The 16,724-nt window shown below is 42.5% G+C and overlaps 1 protein-coding gene across 1 annotated transcript in view; it reads left to right on the forward strand.

The window, feature by feature from the left end:
- The window catches only part of TAF4B (TATA-box binding protein associated factor 4b), a 247,096-nt gene that overhangs the window by 66,279 nt on the left and 164,093 nt on the right, over positions 1-16,724 (forward strand). Inside the window, exon 9 of the mRNA XM_073631505.1 lies at positions 13,427-13,523. Coding sequence (XP_073487606.1) covers positions 13,427-13,523 — 97 coding nt within the window. The remainder of the gene's footprint in view (positions 1-13,426; positions 13,524-16,724) is intronic.

Here is a 16,724-nt window from a genome sequence, read left to right on the forward strand (position 1 = left end):
ACCCCACCACCCCACAACCAACAGACCCCCTTATTCAAACATTCCTGTCATCAATTGACCTCCCAACTATCACCCCTGACCAACTTCATCAGCTATCCAAGCCCTTCACAAACGATGAAATTATAAAAGCTATTAAAACCCTTCCCACCATTAAATCTCCAGAGGAAGAAGGATTTGTCAATGAGTACTTCAAACAATTCAACGACATCCTTTCCCCACATCTCACTACTCTCTTCACTTTTGCTGCCTCCTCTGGTTCTTTTCCACTAGATATGTTACGCTTGATTATTATTACTATCCCTAAACCAGACAAGGATCCTTCCTCCACAGCTAATTACAGACCTATCTCTCTTCTTAACACTGACGTGAAGTTATATGCCAAAGTGGTGGCATCCAGATTGATGCCCCTCCTCCCAATCTTGGTCCACCCAGACCAAGTCGTGTTTGTACCCGAGAGACAAGCTCCTGATGCGACTAGGAGGGTCATCAATCTGATCCACCAGACCAACCAAACACGAACACCTTCTCTGCTTCTCTCACTGGATGCAGAGAAGGCATTTGACAGAGTGCATTGGGGATTTATGAAGGCGTTAATCTCTCTAAATTCGGCATACAGGGTTGGTTCCAAGAAGCAATACTCTCTCTCTCTATATTCCAACCCCTCTGCTAGAGTGCTGACTGAAGGATCATTATCCAAGCCCTTTGGGATCTCCAATGGCACTCGCCAGGGCTGTCCTCTCTCCCCTATTATTTTTGCCCTCCTAATGGAACCCCTAGCATCTAAAATTCAAAATGACCAATGTATCTCTGGAATTTCCTGCAACGGTACAGACCATAAGATTAGTCTCTTCGTGGATGACATTATTCTTATGGTCTCTAACCCGGATTGCTCCCTCCAGGCGATTCAGGAAACTCTCCACCAATTTAGTTCAGTATCCCTTTACAAACTTAACTCCAACAAATCCCTAATCCTCCCACTAAACCTCTCTGACGAGCAAGAATCTTTTAAAAAAGAACCTCTCCTATACTTGGGCCGACCAGGATATCGCTTACCTAGGGATTAAACTGTCCGCATTCCCGAACCAACTTTATGAACTGAATTACGTAACTTTTCAAAAACAACTTCCGCAATTACTTAAACATCTTCGAGTTTCTGGTCTATCCAAACTAGGTAGAATAGCCTCTTTCAAGATTTTTATCCTACCCAAACTCATATGCCTCTTCCGCACAGTAGTACTACCGATTCCTCATGCCTTTCTCTCCTCAATACAAAGACAAATCATAAGATTTGTATGGGATAATAAACCACCCAGATGTGCTCACCACATACTAATGAGACACCACAACAAAGGTGGAGTCAGGCTACCCAACATATGTACCTATTACTACGCAGCTATCCTAGACCAAATGTACTATTGGTGGCACCCTTCCCCCAACAAAACTTGGTCAGATATGGAATCCTTCCACCCCTCTACCAATAAACTGCTAGATACCCTCCTTCTCATTACGGCAGGATCCTCTCTACCTATAATACCCCTCTCCCTGGCAGTCAGAGCATCACTGTTGGCCTGGAAAAAACATACCCTTAATACCCCTCCTAACCAACCATTACACGCCCACCCCATCCCTCTCAGAGTGTTAGAAAGTCTAATCTCGAATCTTAAAATCCAACACTGGCATACATATGGGATCAAGTCCCTAAGCGACCTCAGATCCCAAAAATCAATGAAACCATTTAGTGCCCTCCAAAACGAATTCAGTCTACCTACCTCTGAAGCCTACAACTATATAAGGGTAAGCCACTTCCTCAAAACCTCTAAACTCCCTTCCACAATCCTTATACCTACACCATTCCACAGATTTTACTCCCAACCCACATATCCAAAACATGGTATCTCCACATTCTACGAGGCCCTGAATGACCAAAGACCATACTCCCAAATATTCACCCTTTCCAAATGGGAAGCAGAACTAAATATCAAGGCGACCCCCACTATGTGGCAAAAGGCCTTCAAATCCACCCATGCAGCATCCCACTGCTCTAACCACTGGGAAAACTATCACAAAACTGTACATAGGTGGTACCTAACACCCTACAGGTTATCAAAAAAAAATACCCAAACTTGCCTAACACCTGTTGGAGGACTTGCGGCAGTGTAGATACTATAACACACCTCCTTTGGTTCTGCAGATCCCTCAGCTCCTTTTGGAGACAAATCTTTTCCCTAATCTCATCTATATCACAAATACCTTCACAGCCCTCTCTGGAATTAGCCGTACTCCACTTGGGTATAGAAAAATTTCCGCCCAAATCTATAGTGATCATACACCTGTTACTTGCAGCAAAGCTAAATATCACCAGACAGTGGAAAACTACAAATCCCCTTCCCTGAAGTCCACTCTTGCAGACCTCAATCTCCAATGTGAGATGGAGAAAATAGTAGCCAGAAAGAATTTGACCATGGACAAGTTTCTCCTCAAATGGTCCTCCTGGTTATCACATGCTGTATGCACCGTTAAAGTATAGTGTTTCTTGTTGAATTTTACTGTGTTTTGATTGATAAACTGGTACCCCCCCTCCTCTTCAACCTCCTCTTATAACCCTTCTGGAGCTATTTTCATTCAAACCTCCAGGTGTACTCATATCCCTACAACCTAGTTGGAACTTGTCTAATTTACTACTTGCTCTGAATATGTTACACAAGTTGTATTTAACGCTATGCTCCAGTTGGAACATCTGCTGAACTACTACATGTATTAACAATATGTGAAAAACTTCTAATAAAGAATATTGAAATTAAAAAAAAAAAAAAAAAAAAAAAAAGCTTATCGCCGCCATTACTAGTAAAAAAAAAAAAAAAAATTATCAATAAAAATGCCATAAAACTATCCCCTATTTTGTAGACACTATAACTTTTGCACAAACCAATCAATAAACGCTTATTGCTATTTTTTTTTTACCAAAAATATGTAGAAGAATACGTATCGGCCTAAACTTAGGAAAAAGAAATGTTTTTTTAAATATTTTTTTGGGGATATTTATTATAGCAAAAAGTAAAAAATGCATTTTTTTTCAAAATTGTCGCTATTTTTTTGTTTATAGCGCAAAAAATAACTGCAGAGGTGATCAAATACCACCAAAAGAAAGCTCTATTTGTGGGAAAAAATGACGTCAATTTTGTTTGGGAGCCACGTCGCACGACCGCGTAATTGTCCGTTTAAAGCGACGCAGTGCCGAATCGCAAAAAGTGCTCTGGTCAGGAAGGGGGTAAATTCTTCCGGGGCTGAAGTGGTTAAAGACAACTGCTCAGATTGATGTCTTATTTATTCTGCCAGAGGGTCCTAAGAAAGGACAGGCAGCGTCGAAAACCACTGTTGCTAAGTGGGTTCGGCAAGTTATAATTCAGGCTTATGATTTAAGGGGAAAGATTCCTCCGTTTCAAGTCAGAGTGCACTCTACCAAGTCGGTTAGTGCTTCTTAGGTAGTGCGTCACCAGGCCTCCATGGCTCAGATCTGCAAGGCCGCAACTTGGTCTTGAGTACATACTTAAACAAAATTCTATTCTATCAGGTGGTATAAGGATATCGCCTTGGGGCACAAATATTAAATAAATTGTAGCGCTAAAATACACATACACAATGTAAATATGAATAAAAAGTCTTTGTGCATGTGAACATAGTGTCCCAAAGTGACATATAATCAAAATAAAGATATTCCACAGTAAATGTGAATAATCCGTGTGTCAATTCTGTCTGCTTCTCAACTGTCAGCTTGGATGTCATCAAACTTAGCGAATAGATGGAATACGCTTACCAGAAAGGTTGGATTCTTCTGCCATAAGCATAGAATCAATGGAGCTTGGTGCCACCCGGGGCAAAGTTGTAAAGTGTTGGAGGCAGGGTAGAGCCTCTGCAGGGCCAGGACGTCCCCTCTTTATCCACAGAAGCAGAGCAAAATGGATTCCGAAGACCAAGTGGTTTCTCAGTTCCCCAGAATATGTGGAAAAACAGAGGAATGCTTCCACATAGTGTAATTCAGGGTATTTTATTACTAAAAAAAAACACGATACATATAAAAAGTGATCACGAATAAAAAGCAGTGTATAGGGTCTATAAAAGCCGCGCTACGCGTTTCGGTCCAGTGACCTTCAACAGGGGCATGTAGGACCCTCATAACACTGCCTGAATTTATAAAATAATATGTACAATCTAAAATAATACAAGACCAATGGGCTGTAAGCATACAAACAACAATGAATCTTATTGGACTCAGAGAGCATCACCTGTTAGTATATAACACACCCTCTCCATATGCCCAATCAATTTACCTGTAGCTTAGAGCTTACTGTGCCTTTCAACCAATAAGAAGGTCAAATTTCCCCATATCAAGAGATGGTTATCTTTGCGGGGTTAGCGTCCATATGCAGGGAGCCCGGGAACCGAGCCAAACCTGAGCGTGTGACGCCAGCAGCCGGAAACGTGCGTACCGCACATGGGGGTTGCCTAGCAACCATACACGCTGCATCCCAAAAAGCCCACGAACACAAGGGGCGTGTCAGCGCGGCCATCACACTCTGAAAAACAACCTAGAGAAGGAGGAAAAGGATCAGAGAAATAAAAAACAAAAGAAATATAATCGAGATTTTTCCGATTATTGCACACATATGGTTTTTAATTGGCAAAAAAAGATGGCCTCTTCTACCTCAGCTGAAAATGGGTCTCTCCCTATAGAGACTCAACATCCAACAAAACCTAATCCAGATAGGAGATTGGTGTATGAACCTCCACAAAACACTGGGGGAACCTCAGGGCAAACTTATCAAACTCCTAGACGCCCTCTAGATTTTAAACATAACAACCCTAGGAACCCTGGTCCTAGAAATGTCCTTCCTCGTCCACCACCTCCTTTTTACCCCCCCCCCCCCCAGTCATAGAGGAGGGGGACCAAAAAATCGAGGTAGAGGCCACTCACGTGGACATCCAGTCAATCCATCTCACCGTGGAACCCTTGGGTCTTCACCATATAGATGGCAACATTGGGGGGGTAGTCAAAGACCTAGATCATACAGTCGTGATTACCCCTATGAGACCCAGATACACACTCAAAATCGCTATCTACCCTTGCAGGAATATCCAACACAAGATGTATATCATGAGTCCTATCCTCAATATGATAGGGAGGAAGATGCTTATAACAGGTCACCGTATAACTATAATCAAAGAGGTTTAAATTTTGAACAAACATCGGTTTTCAGAGGCCCATAGAAAACCATTCAAGCTATCAAGAAGGAAAAGAGGGACCAGAGGGGGGTGGAAGGCTAGAAGCCAAAAGAAAAAGGGAGTTTGAGAGGTGTAGGGATTTTTAATCTCAGTACGGTCCATTTGACTGAAGCTGAAAAATCGGTTCTAGACAAAGGACTTAAGTTTGTGCCTCCAAGACCCCTGAATAAATTTTGTACATTTATCAATGTATTAAAGTTTACCAGGAAATTAAGTATACAGAGGCATTTTTTGAGCCAACCCTCTGCCCCCTCCATAACTAACCATATTTCCAGAAATAATGAATATATACATTCGGGATTAACTAATCCCTCATTATTCAATCCCCCAGGGAACCTAGCCCCGTCTCTTCAAGTTTTTAAGAACTTAGTCTTGCAAGACTTAGATCAGCTCCTTAAGCCCAAAAGGAAGGGCCACATGGACCCCCAAATTAAAGCAGGGCTTAAAGAACTCTGTGACAGGAAATATCTTATTATAAGACCCTCCGACAAGGGTGGGGGCATTGTAGTTCTCAATAAGGAGGATTACATTAGAGAAATGCTTAAGATTCTCCAAGATCGAGACACCTATACCCCTATAGATTTTAATCCTACTCATAAATTCAAACGAGCCTTGGTTGAATTGGTCAATGAAGGTTATGCTTTAGGGATTCTTAATAAAAAAGAAAAGAGTTACTTGGTGCCCCTTGTTCCGCGGATTCCCGCAATATATTATCTCCCTAAAGTCCACAAGGACCCAGTCAATCCCCCTGGCAGACCTATTGTCAGCGGGATTGACTCGGTCACCTCCAGGATAGGGAGATATGTGGATTTTTTCCTCCAACCATTGGTTCAATCCACTCCGTCCTAACTCAAGGACACTAGGGATGTTCTCCAACGTCTTGAAAAGGTAAAGCTCAAAGACGGAACTTATTTGGTCACAGCCGATGTGGCTGCACTATATACGTGTATACCACATCGGCTGGGATTTAATGCAGTTGAAAAACATCTGTCCAGGAACCATACTTTACCAATATTGCAGCGGAATTTTATTATGCAACTTTTACGGTTTGCCACCGGCCACAACTACTTTTGGTTCCAGAAACAGTTTTATGTACAACAAAAAGGTGTGGCCATGGGGGCCAAATTTGCCTCTAGTTTGGCCAACCTTTTCATGGCCCAGTGGGAGGAGGATGTCATCTATGACTGCCAGAGATCAGAATTAGCTCTCTGGATTAGGTACATTGACGACATCCTCCTCCTATGGCAGGGAGACCGCGAGTCGTTGGATAATTTAATGGCATTTTTGAATGCCAACGATCGCGGGATTTCCCTTTAGTTATGAGGCCAGTTTAAACTCTATCCATTTTTTAGATTTGGAAATCATGATAGTAGATCAAACATCTTGAGTTTAAGACTTACTTTAAACCCACAGATCTAAACTGGTATATCCCGTCTGACAGTTGCCACCATACCCAATGGTTACGGTTTGTTCCACGCAGCCAGTTCTTACGATTGCGTCGTAATTGTTCCAAAATTACTGATTATTATGCCCAATCTAACATATTGAAGGATAGATTCATAGCTAAAGGGTATAACGCAGGAGAACTCGATGCAGAAATCAACAGAGTCTCACAGATCGATAGGAACTCTACACTCGTAGAACGGTCCACCAATACTTCTGATTCTAGAGCTAAATGGTCTTTTTTCACTACATATTCCACTCAGTTTAAGGAAATAAGGGCCATTTTTAGAAAACACTGGAAGGTACTCAAGAGTGATGGATTTCTAGGTCCTGTGTTACCGGATAATGCTGAGGTCATTTTTAGAGGGGCCCCGTTCTTTACAGGGACAAATTGCCCCCAACATCATAGATCCCCCAAAGAAAGTTTCCTTCTTCCAACAATGCCAAGGCTTTTACCCGTGTCGCAGGTGTAATGTGTGCGCACACAACGCTATAATAGGACGTAAAATTGATACTTTTAGTGCCACCATTACTTCACGTATTTACCATATGAAAGAGTTTGCCACCATTTATCACCATTATTATTTTTGGGTCACAATAGTAACTCTTTTTCAGTACATATTTTTTGATATTTTTTTGATACACATGCATTTTTCGCCTCTTTTCATTAATACCCATTTGGATTTTATTCATTTAATATTTATTATTTATTTTTGTTTCTATCCTTAGGAACACTAATCACCACTTATTGTTACGATGTGGTACAATGGGTCAAACCGTGTCCTGGTTGGGTTCATTTACCTTATTATTTTTTATTATTTGACATTTTTATTTTATATATAGATGAACATGTTCCTCCTTATTTCAGTCTTTTTTTTTTTTTTTCAGCTTTTTGTATCCATTATGCGCCCCCCTCGCACTCTGAGTGTCACCTGACCATTTTGTTTTCATGTTTTGGTGCAGTTTTCTTTTTAGAATGTAGGTAATCCCTCCTAGCATACTGACGTGTCTTTCAATATTGATTTACATCAGGGGTTATAGGAGAGATCCTTCCTTGGTCAGGTGATTGCAGTGCAGGCACATCCGCATTGTTGCGGACTTCCCCGACACTGCATTACCGTTGCCTGGCAACCTGCACTGATTATCCACGTGTGAACGACGTCAGTCGTCATATGGGGGATAACCAAGCATCATGTGATGGCTGCGCTGACACGCCCCTTGTGTTCACGGGCTTTTTGGGATGCAGCGTGTATGGTTGCTAGGCAACCCCCATGTGCGGTACGCACATTTCCGGCTGCTGGCGTCACACGCTCAGGTTTGGCTCGGTTCCCGGGCTCCCTGCACGTGGACGCTAAACCCGCAAAGATAACCATCTCTATTGATATGGGGAAATTTGACCTTCTTATTGGTTGAAAGGCACAGTAAGCTCTAAGTTACAGGTAAATTGATTGGGCATATGGAGAGGGTGTGTTATATCCTAACAGGTGATGCTCTCTGAGTCCAATAAGATTCATTGTTGTTTGTATGCTTACAGCCCATTGGTCTTGTATTATTTTAGATTGTACACATTATTTTATAAATTCAGGCAGTGTTATGAGGGTCCTACATGCCCCTGTTGAAGGTCACTGGACCGAAACGCGTAGGGAGGCTTTTATAGACCCTATACACTGCTTTTTATTCGTGATCACTTTTTATATGTATCGTGGTTTTTTTTTTTAGTAATAAAATACCCTGAGTTACACTATGTGGAAGCATTCCTCTTTTTTTCCACATATTCTGGGGAACTGAGAAACCACTTGGTCTTCGCAATCCATTTTGCTCTGCTTCTGTGGATAAAGAGGGGACGTCCTGGCCCTGCAGAGGCTCTACCCTGCCTCCAACACTTTACAACTTTGCCCCGGGTGGCACCAAGCTCCATTGATTCTATGCTTATGGCAGTAGAATCCAACCTTTCTGGTAAGCGTATTCCATCTATTCGCTAAGTTTGATGACATCCAAGATGACAGTTGAGAAGCAGACAGAATTGACACACGGATTATTCACATTTACTGTGGAATATCTTTATTTTGATTATATGTCACTTTGGGACACTATGTTCACATGCACAAAGACTTTTTATTCATATTTACATTGTGTATGTGTATTTTAGCGCTACAATTTATTTAATATTTGTTCACCTTTTTGTCACATGGTTTGTAGCAGCTGGTTTTGTTTCTTTTGGGTAGCGCATTAATCATTCCTCTTTTCACTGTTATCGCCTTGGGGCGCAGTGTGCTGCAGGCAGCAGTATAAGCCCTCTTGTTTGGGGGTACCCTACAGGTTGTCTCTCCCTCCCCTCAAATAGCATTGCTATGGGACGACCCATTAAGTTATTACTTAGGCTCTGTGTCCCATGATGTACTCCAAGAAAAAGATTTTAAAGGTAAGCTGTTATAAAAATCCTATTTTTAGATAGATTTTTACTCCAAAAATATTTTAATAAAATTTGATCAAAAATCTATTTAAATCAAAAAAAAATCCTATAATTTTTTTTTTTTTCTAATCATTGATTTTATTTATTGATAACGCAGTATTTATTGTTTATCTGAATCTTCAATACCAGAAAAATTAAAGCCCAATTCAAGCTAGCCATTTTAGGCCTTGTTCACACTAGCAACAAGAGGGCAGTAAAACCAGATGATTGCATAGTGGTTTTACTGCCTTCACCCCCGACCACCCACCTGGACACTGAAATCCAGCCATTCACAGCTATACATACATTGTGACAGTGGCAAAAAGTAAACAGCATGTTGTGTTTGGCGGACTTTAGAGAGGACAAATGAAACCAATGTAAGTCCTATGGGGTCGCACTGTAACTGCGTGCAATGCATGTGATTTTGTAGTATGGTGTATATACAAGGTTAAATCGGGTGTTGAGGAGGTGACACATAAGCTCAGCAAAAGTAAAAGTACCAAATTTTGAGTGGTCACCAGAACACAAATGGATTAAAAGTATTTTTCAGTAAGGACACTAGTGCTGGTGACATAGCTGATTACCTGGAGGCATGTCCAACAACAACAAAGAAACATTCCCAGTTCAACTTGCCAGCCTGTAACAAACCAAATTATCCTGTCTAACCGTTCACGTTAAAAACAGGGATTTACTTTGCATATATTTGCAAATGCATGCGTAAGCTGCAGAGGCCGCGACAAGGCACCCCAATATTACCTTCAGTCCTTACTCTATAGATTGAGAGCCTCCATTGTAGGCGCACACCTATAGTAATGGATAGATTGAGGACAGGTATGCCTGTAGGGCGCCCACTCCTTAAAGGCATAGGGGCCCACTGGACACCCAGCATATGGCACAATGGCAAAAAAGGTGTCCAGTGCGCCCCTATGTCTTTTTAAGGAGTGGGCTCCATACAGGCATACCTGTCCTCTCTTACTACATGTGTGCTCCTACAATGGAGGCTCCCAAAACCTATAGCGTTAGGACTGCAAATAATACTGGGGTGCCTTGTCACAGCCTCTGCAGCTTACACATGCATTTGCAAATGGGTGCAAACTAAACCCCTGTTTTAACATGGGCTGTTAAGACAGTTCAGTTTGTTACAGGCTGAGCTGGGAATTTTTCTTTGTTTGACATGCGTCACCCTTCCATGTGCTCCTTGCTGTTAAGGCAGTTATAGGTTGGGGCAGCTGCCATTTGTATCGTTGCGTACTTAAATGCCCTTATCAAAGATGCTACAGGTTTTAAAAATACCTTTTTCTCTGCTACAGAAGACACAATCTGGAAAGACTCGCCAGAGTCCAAGAGTCTTTTTAGTTACCGTTGACCCCAAAACTTGAACGCCAGACCCAGGTTTGGCCCCCAGTCTGCTCCTCAAGCCATGGAATATTAAGTCTTCCAAGCCTTCAGATAAATCCTCTTCAGCGTGAGGGTGGGCCGCCACTTTTCAAAGTAAAGGGATGTCTGTTAGCCTTAACCAGCATGTGAGAGGTGGTCTCCACAGGCTACAAGCTAGAGAGCTTTGCACCCAACTCCCTCCTGAGTTTCACTTTCAAAGTTTGCGTTACCGCACAGATTATAAGATATCCATGCAGCCCAAGTGGATCTGCATGTAGTCAGTTGGCTCTGTCAAATCCTTAATTCGATAGGGGAGACTTTCTGGCCACTGTGGACGTCAAAGAAACTGACCTGCATGTCCCCATCTTTCCAGCATATCAGAGATGTCTACACTTTTTACTGTGGGTCCTCTGCACTTTCAGTTTGTGGCCCTGCTATTCGGCCTATCTTCTGTACCCTTGGTGTTTACCAAGGTGCTGGCCTCCATTTTAACCTTACTGCGCTATCAGGATATCCCCATTGTGGTATCCCATAGTGTCTGTTTATGACTGGTTGTTGGAACTCTGTCTCATATTAGTGCATCACCCTGTCTTGAAAAAGAAAACCAGCAAGCTCTTGAAATGTCCACCTGTGATCCCCATTGCTCTATGCGAATATAGGTCATGCTAAATCCCAATACCAAGGTGTGATGGTAAAGATAAATATTTTCCTATGATTGCAAGGTGGTGCAATCCACCAGTTCACTCTAGCACCCTACACAAATTGTGGTTTAACCTGTCAGAAGTGCAACGAGCACAGTATAACTTCCCCAGCACCATCTCTGGCAGAGTGTCTCTGTCCCTCTTAGTCCCCAAATCAGGAGTGGTCTGGGAGGCCCTGTTACAATCTCTGATTCATAGCTGTAACAATTTTGAGCCCTTTTCAGAGGCAGATGGCTCGTATTCACAGGGGGTTGGTTAAAACTCTTTGCATCTAGAGCAGCGGTCCCCCACCTTTTTGGCACCGGGGACCAGCTGTATGGAAGAAAATTGTGCCAAGGCCCGGGGGGTGGGGCTCGGGGGCGGGGGTGATTTGTCGGGACAATGGCTGGTGTTGGCGCTTCAATCATCCCAGCACCATGGTTGGTATGGTGTCCGGATGATTGAAACACATTATTTGTATTATTACATTGTAATATAAAATGAAATGGTTCAACTCGCCATAATGCAGAATCAGTGGGAGCCCTGAGTGTGTCACTTGCCAAGCCTCCTGCCACCAGATGTGGCTTTTAACTTGCCACGCCTCCTGCCACCAGATGTGGCTTGTCACTTGCCACTTCTCCTGTCACCAGATGTGGCTTGTCACTTGCCACGTCTCCTGCCACCAGATGTGCCTGGTCACTTGCCACGTCTCCTGCCACCAGATGCGGCTGGTCACTTGCCACGTCTCCTGCCACCAGATGCGGCTGGTCACTTGCCACATCTCCTGCCACCAGTTGCGGCTGGTCACTTGCCACGTCTCCTGCCACCAGATGCGGCTGGTCACTGCATTGGTGGCAGCACTGGTTCATTTAGCACAGAGGCAGGCCTCTGTGTAGTGGTGGGGTGGGCGGTTTGAGACGATTTCGTCTCTCTGCTCCCTGCCGCACCTCCAACATTTGAAGAGGCCTGGCTGTGCGGGTGGAAGAGCGGTGATGCGGGGTGGGCAGAGATGTCATCTCTACTTGCCTGTTCGCCCGATTCTCTCCTTTGCCTGCTTGCTTCTCTCATGCCAACCCCCCCCCCCACCGCACCCAGTAGTGGGCCACGGCCCGGTGGTTGGGGACTCCTGGTCTAGAGGATCAGCTTGTTCTGGTCTTTTGGTGTACCTACAGCTGTAAAAACCTTTTCTCTACACCCTGTATTTGTCTACACCCTGTATTTGTCATGCCTCCCATTAGGACTGGAAACCTCAATTAAAAATGCTTTAGTACCTCTGTACCCAAACACTTACCTGCTGTCCTTGTTCACAACCTCTGAGTCTTCCATAATGTGCACCACTTACTTGATCTTCTGTAGAGATCTGTCAATTGAAGGTATACATTTTGGTTTTACAATAGGGGACTTGTTTTAAAGGTGTGTTACTGCTTGAAAGCTAGGTACACATGCATTGCTTTTAGTTTTTTGTTTTTTGTTTTTTTTGTTTATTGCCCAGTGAGTTAATAATACTAACGTTTATAGGTAAAGTTGATCCAGGGAATATCCGATTTGCCTCTTGGGGGAACAGGAAGGAACTCTCAGATCCCCGCAACCACAAAAGTGATGTGGATGCAGGGATCTCTCCCGCAGTTCTATTGTATTCAGACAGAGGGGACATCCTCCCTGTCAGAATACACGGATCAGCGCTGCAGCTAGTGGCCTGGACTTTTCTACAGAAGCTGAATATTTAGACTGGCTTCTGTTGAACAGACAGGGGTACAGACAGTGAAATTCATCTGGTTCAGTAGTGTATGCCCTGCTTAATAAGGATATATAAGTACTTTTGGGGCCTTTTTTACACTTCAGCACAAACTGAGAGTGCATAGTAACACACGGAGGGGTAAAATGGGTCTTTTATTATTTACTCTGGCCACGGGTGCACTTTAAAGGAGCACTTTACCCAAAAATAAAATTTTCATTTTCTGCAGCAGTAGAAATTAAAACACCCCTGCAGTAGCAAGAGTTAGATTCTTGGTTGGGCAGGAACAGAACTTGGTGTTTATATGACTTTGGGTAGGTTAGTGTATTCACTGTAGGAACAGTCTTAGATGTATATGAATAAAAATATTATTTATTTATTTTTAAACTGAAATCCTTTTATGAAAATGTTTTGACTTTTTTTCTTTTTCTTTTCTTTGGCTTTTTTTTTCTTTCCAAGCATCCGTTCTGAAACAAATCACCCTGCCAGGAAATAAAGTTATTTCCCTGCAAGCATCTCGTCTTCCCATAAAAGAGAATGGCACAGCATGCTTCAGGTAATAAAATGCCAAATAACTTGAGGTGTCTGGGTAATAAAAGCACAAATAAAAGCCTATAATTACAAGAGGATAAACCACTAAGAATTGTTTTAATATGGTCGTTATAAGCAATGGCCTGTTGCAATGTAGAGGCTTGACTTCATTTTGTGTCACTAGGCCCCATATATCAAAAGTATCTGGGGGGACATTACTGGTCTGATTCATCTTTTCATTGTCTAATCTGCTCTGGAATATTATTCGCTGCAGATTCCTATGTATAATATAGATTTTTTTTCTTTCAGACACATTTTCAACAGGAACCCCTTTTGCAGAAATATATATTTATGCTGAATTCCAGCTTAATGGCTAAGCACACCGTTGAAATGCATGTACTGTAATCTAAACGGATTTGTAATTCTGAGCAGCCAGTCTTGTGATCCGTTTACCGTGCCAGGCTTCAGAGCCAGGTTTGTGACCTTGTTTTTCTCTGCTGCAGTTAAAGCCGTTTTAAGCCCAAAAGAAAATATTTATTGGATTGCAGCGTACCAATTCTTAGATATGCTGGCTGCATTCATTTTCTTTTTTTTAGGCCTTCTTTCCTTTTATATTCATCTGCTGATCCAGCCAGTAAACCTGCTTTGCAACAGAAAGAGCTTTCCTGCAAATGTAGCAGTTAGTTTTAAGACAAACCATTTACCAGTGAGAGGGGTGGTTACAATAATCTTTTTATTTATTATTATTATTATAAAACCTTAATCCAAAAAGGAACAAACATGTTACTGCTTGTGTAAATGCAGTATGAGCTGGAGTTTGGTTTCATTTTGTTAGTGAATCTAAATCCACTAGTACATCTAACATTCACCTCCCCCCAGACTGACAATGATGCTGCCCAAAGGAGTCCCTGTGCTTTTTCATTCGGAGTGGGTTTCACTTTAATACAGTTGTGTTACTAGCCAGATCACCAGGTGAAAACAGAAGGGGAAAAAAAGAAAACCGATGCAGCCACCACATCTAAGGACTGGTAACCTGCAATATATTACATTTTTTGTTTTTGGCTTAACACTACTTTAAAGGGGTTGTAACGACAGAAGGTTTTTTTATCGTAATGCATTCTATGCATAACGATTAAAAAGCCTTCTGTGTGCAGCAGCCCCCCTAACACTTACCTGAGATCCCTTTCTATCCAGCGATGTAGATGAATGTCTCAGCCGAATGTAATTCTCCTTCCTGATAGGCTAGCTGACTGTGTCTCATCCAATCAGGGGACTAAGGGAGCCGGGTCAGGGCTCAGTGTCTAAATTGACACAGAGCTGTGACTCAGCTCGGGTGCCCCCATAGCAAGCTGCTTGCTGTTGGGGCACTGAACAGGAGGAAGGGGCCAGGAGAGCTCAAGAGGGACCTGAGAAGAGGAGGATCCACTGCAAATCCACTGCAACAGAGCAGATAAGTATAATATGATTGTTATTTTTATAGGAAAAAAAAAAAAACAAGACTCCACAGTCTCTTTAAGCAATACAGCCTGGCCACCCATCTCCCCAACTTGCTGATTAAAAAAAATGAAAGATTATTGTCACATGGGTTTCCCCAGATGAACAGCACTGTGCAATGTTGCAGTCTGATTGATTGGTTCACACTGCTACCCTTTCTCGCCAAATATGTTCAGATACTAATGCTAGCTGTAATTAAATATACTTTTTATAATTTATATAGCAAGTCTAAATGGTGTTTTCTACGTGGGTTTTAGCTTTAGGCTTTTAAAAAAGATGTGTCCATATTGGGCATTGTAAGTTGACCCCCTTCAACCCCAGCCCACCCCCGGAGATTGGCAGATTCCACTATTCCGATGGCATTTTATCTGAGTTTCTCTGCGAATGAGTTTGCATCTTATGTAAATAGGTCCTTAAAAAAAATTTAGTAATATCTTTCTCCTATGTTGAGGAATACAAGGATCTTATACTGTTAGATTATACTGCTTCTTACACGAAGATTTTGGCACAGGCAGACAAAGAAAATTCTGTAGGCCAGTCCAGAACCACACCTACTCTGCCCAACATGCCTCAGTATTTTGCTAGTGTCCTAGCAGGATAAACATCCTTTCTTCAGCTCTGCTAACCAGTCTCTCAAATTGACTTTGTTGACCAGGTCCAGGACGTTTGAAATAGCCTTATTTTTACACCATTGGGTGCCTTTTAAATCTCCTACTACTGTCGATTTTCAGTGAGCAAAGGGGTTAACAATGAGTGCTGATGTTATCCGCTGAGTGGAGTGTTATGCGTGCACCACACTCTTTCCTATCTGTCAACGTAGAGGAGGCATCGTGCTTTTACTGCTCCTGCTTTGTAAAGAACTTTAATCTCTGGTCTGTTCCTACTGCAAGCCTACATTGAGATATATAGATGTGTGTATGTATATGTATATGTATATGTGTATATATATATATATATATATATATATATATATATATATATATATATAATATATTAATAAAAAAAATTCCCCTACAGCCATCTGACACTTACAAACCCAGGCAGCTGGTGGATGTTGAGTACTTGAGGCCTCAGCTTTTACCTTAAGTCTATTGGCATCACCACCTCATGGTCTCAGCATGTCTCTAAGTAGATGGATATCTAGATCCTGCTGTTGGGGTGACCCCAGCTCACACTCTTAATGGTTAATGCTTAATCTGAATCAGGTGATCAAATGGTTATTGGGTCTAAATCATCTGGGTCTCGTTTTAGCTCCTTCAGGTGAGGCAGTCCCCTACCCTGTCACCAGGGGCCTCTAGTGCAGACATGCTAGGCTTTGTGGACAAATTAACTTGATTCCTTGTGGATACATCCATTGCAAAGTCCATCTCTGATGCCTTAGAACAGACTGGGCTGCTTGTTGCAGTGACCATCACTGACTCAGGGTTCCCTCAGTCTCAGTTGTTTTTGAGACACCACAGTCTCCTGCCGTCATCTCAGATTTAAGAGGTCGCTTCAGCTCTTATTGATGTAGTACATACTACCTTGTATTTGGAGGAGCAGCCTGCTGTCTCAAGCCTTGGGTCTTTCAGAGCTGCTACAGCTGCAAAGACCTTTCCACTACTTTTAAGGATTCCATTGACCAGCAGCTGGAATCTCTCCTTAAATCCCAGTTTCCTCTAGCAAGTTCTGTCTTGTGTTGACTGTGACCCTGCATTTGGAGACCCTGTGTTGTAAGTGAACCGTATCTGAA

The sequence above is a fragment of the Aquarana catesbeiana genome, linkage group LG05, assembly GCF_042186555.1.
Source record: "Aquarana catesbeiana isolate 2022-GZ linkage group LG05, ASM4218655v1, whole genome shotgun sequence".
NCBI lineage: Eukaryota > Metazoa > Chordata > Amphibia > Anura > Ranidae > Aquarana > Aquarana catesbeiana.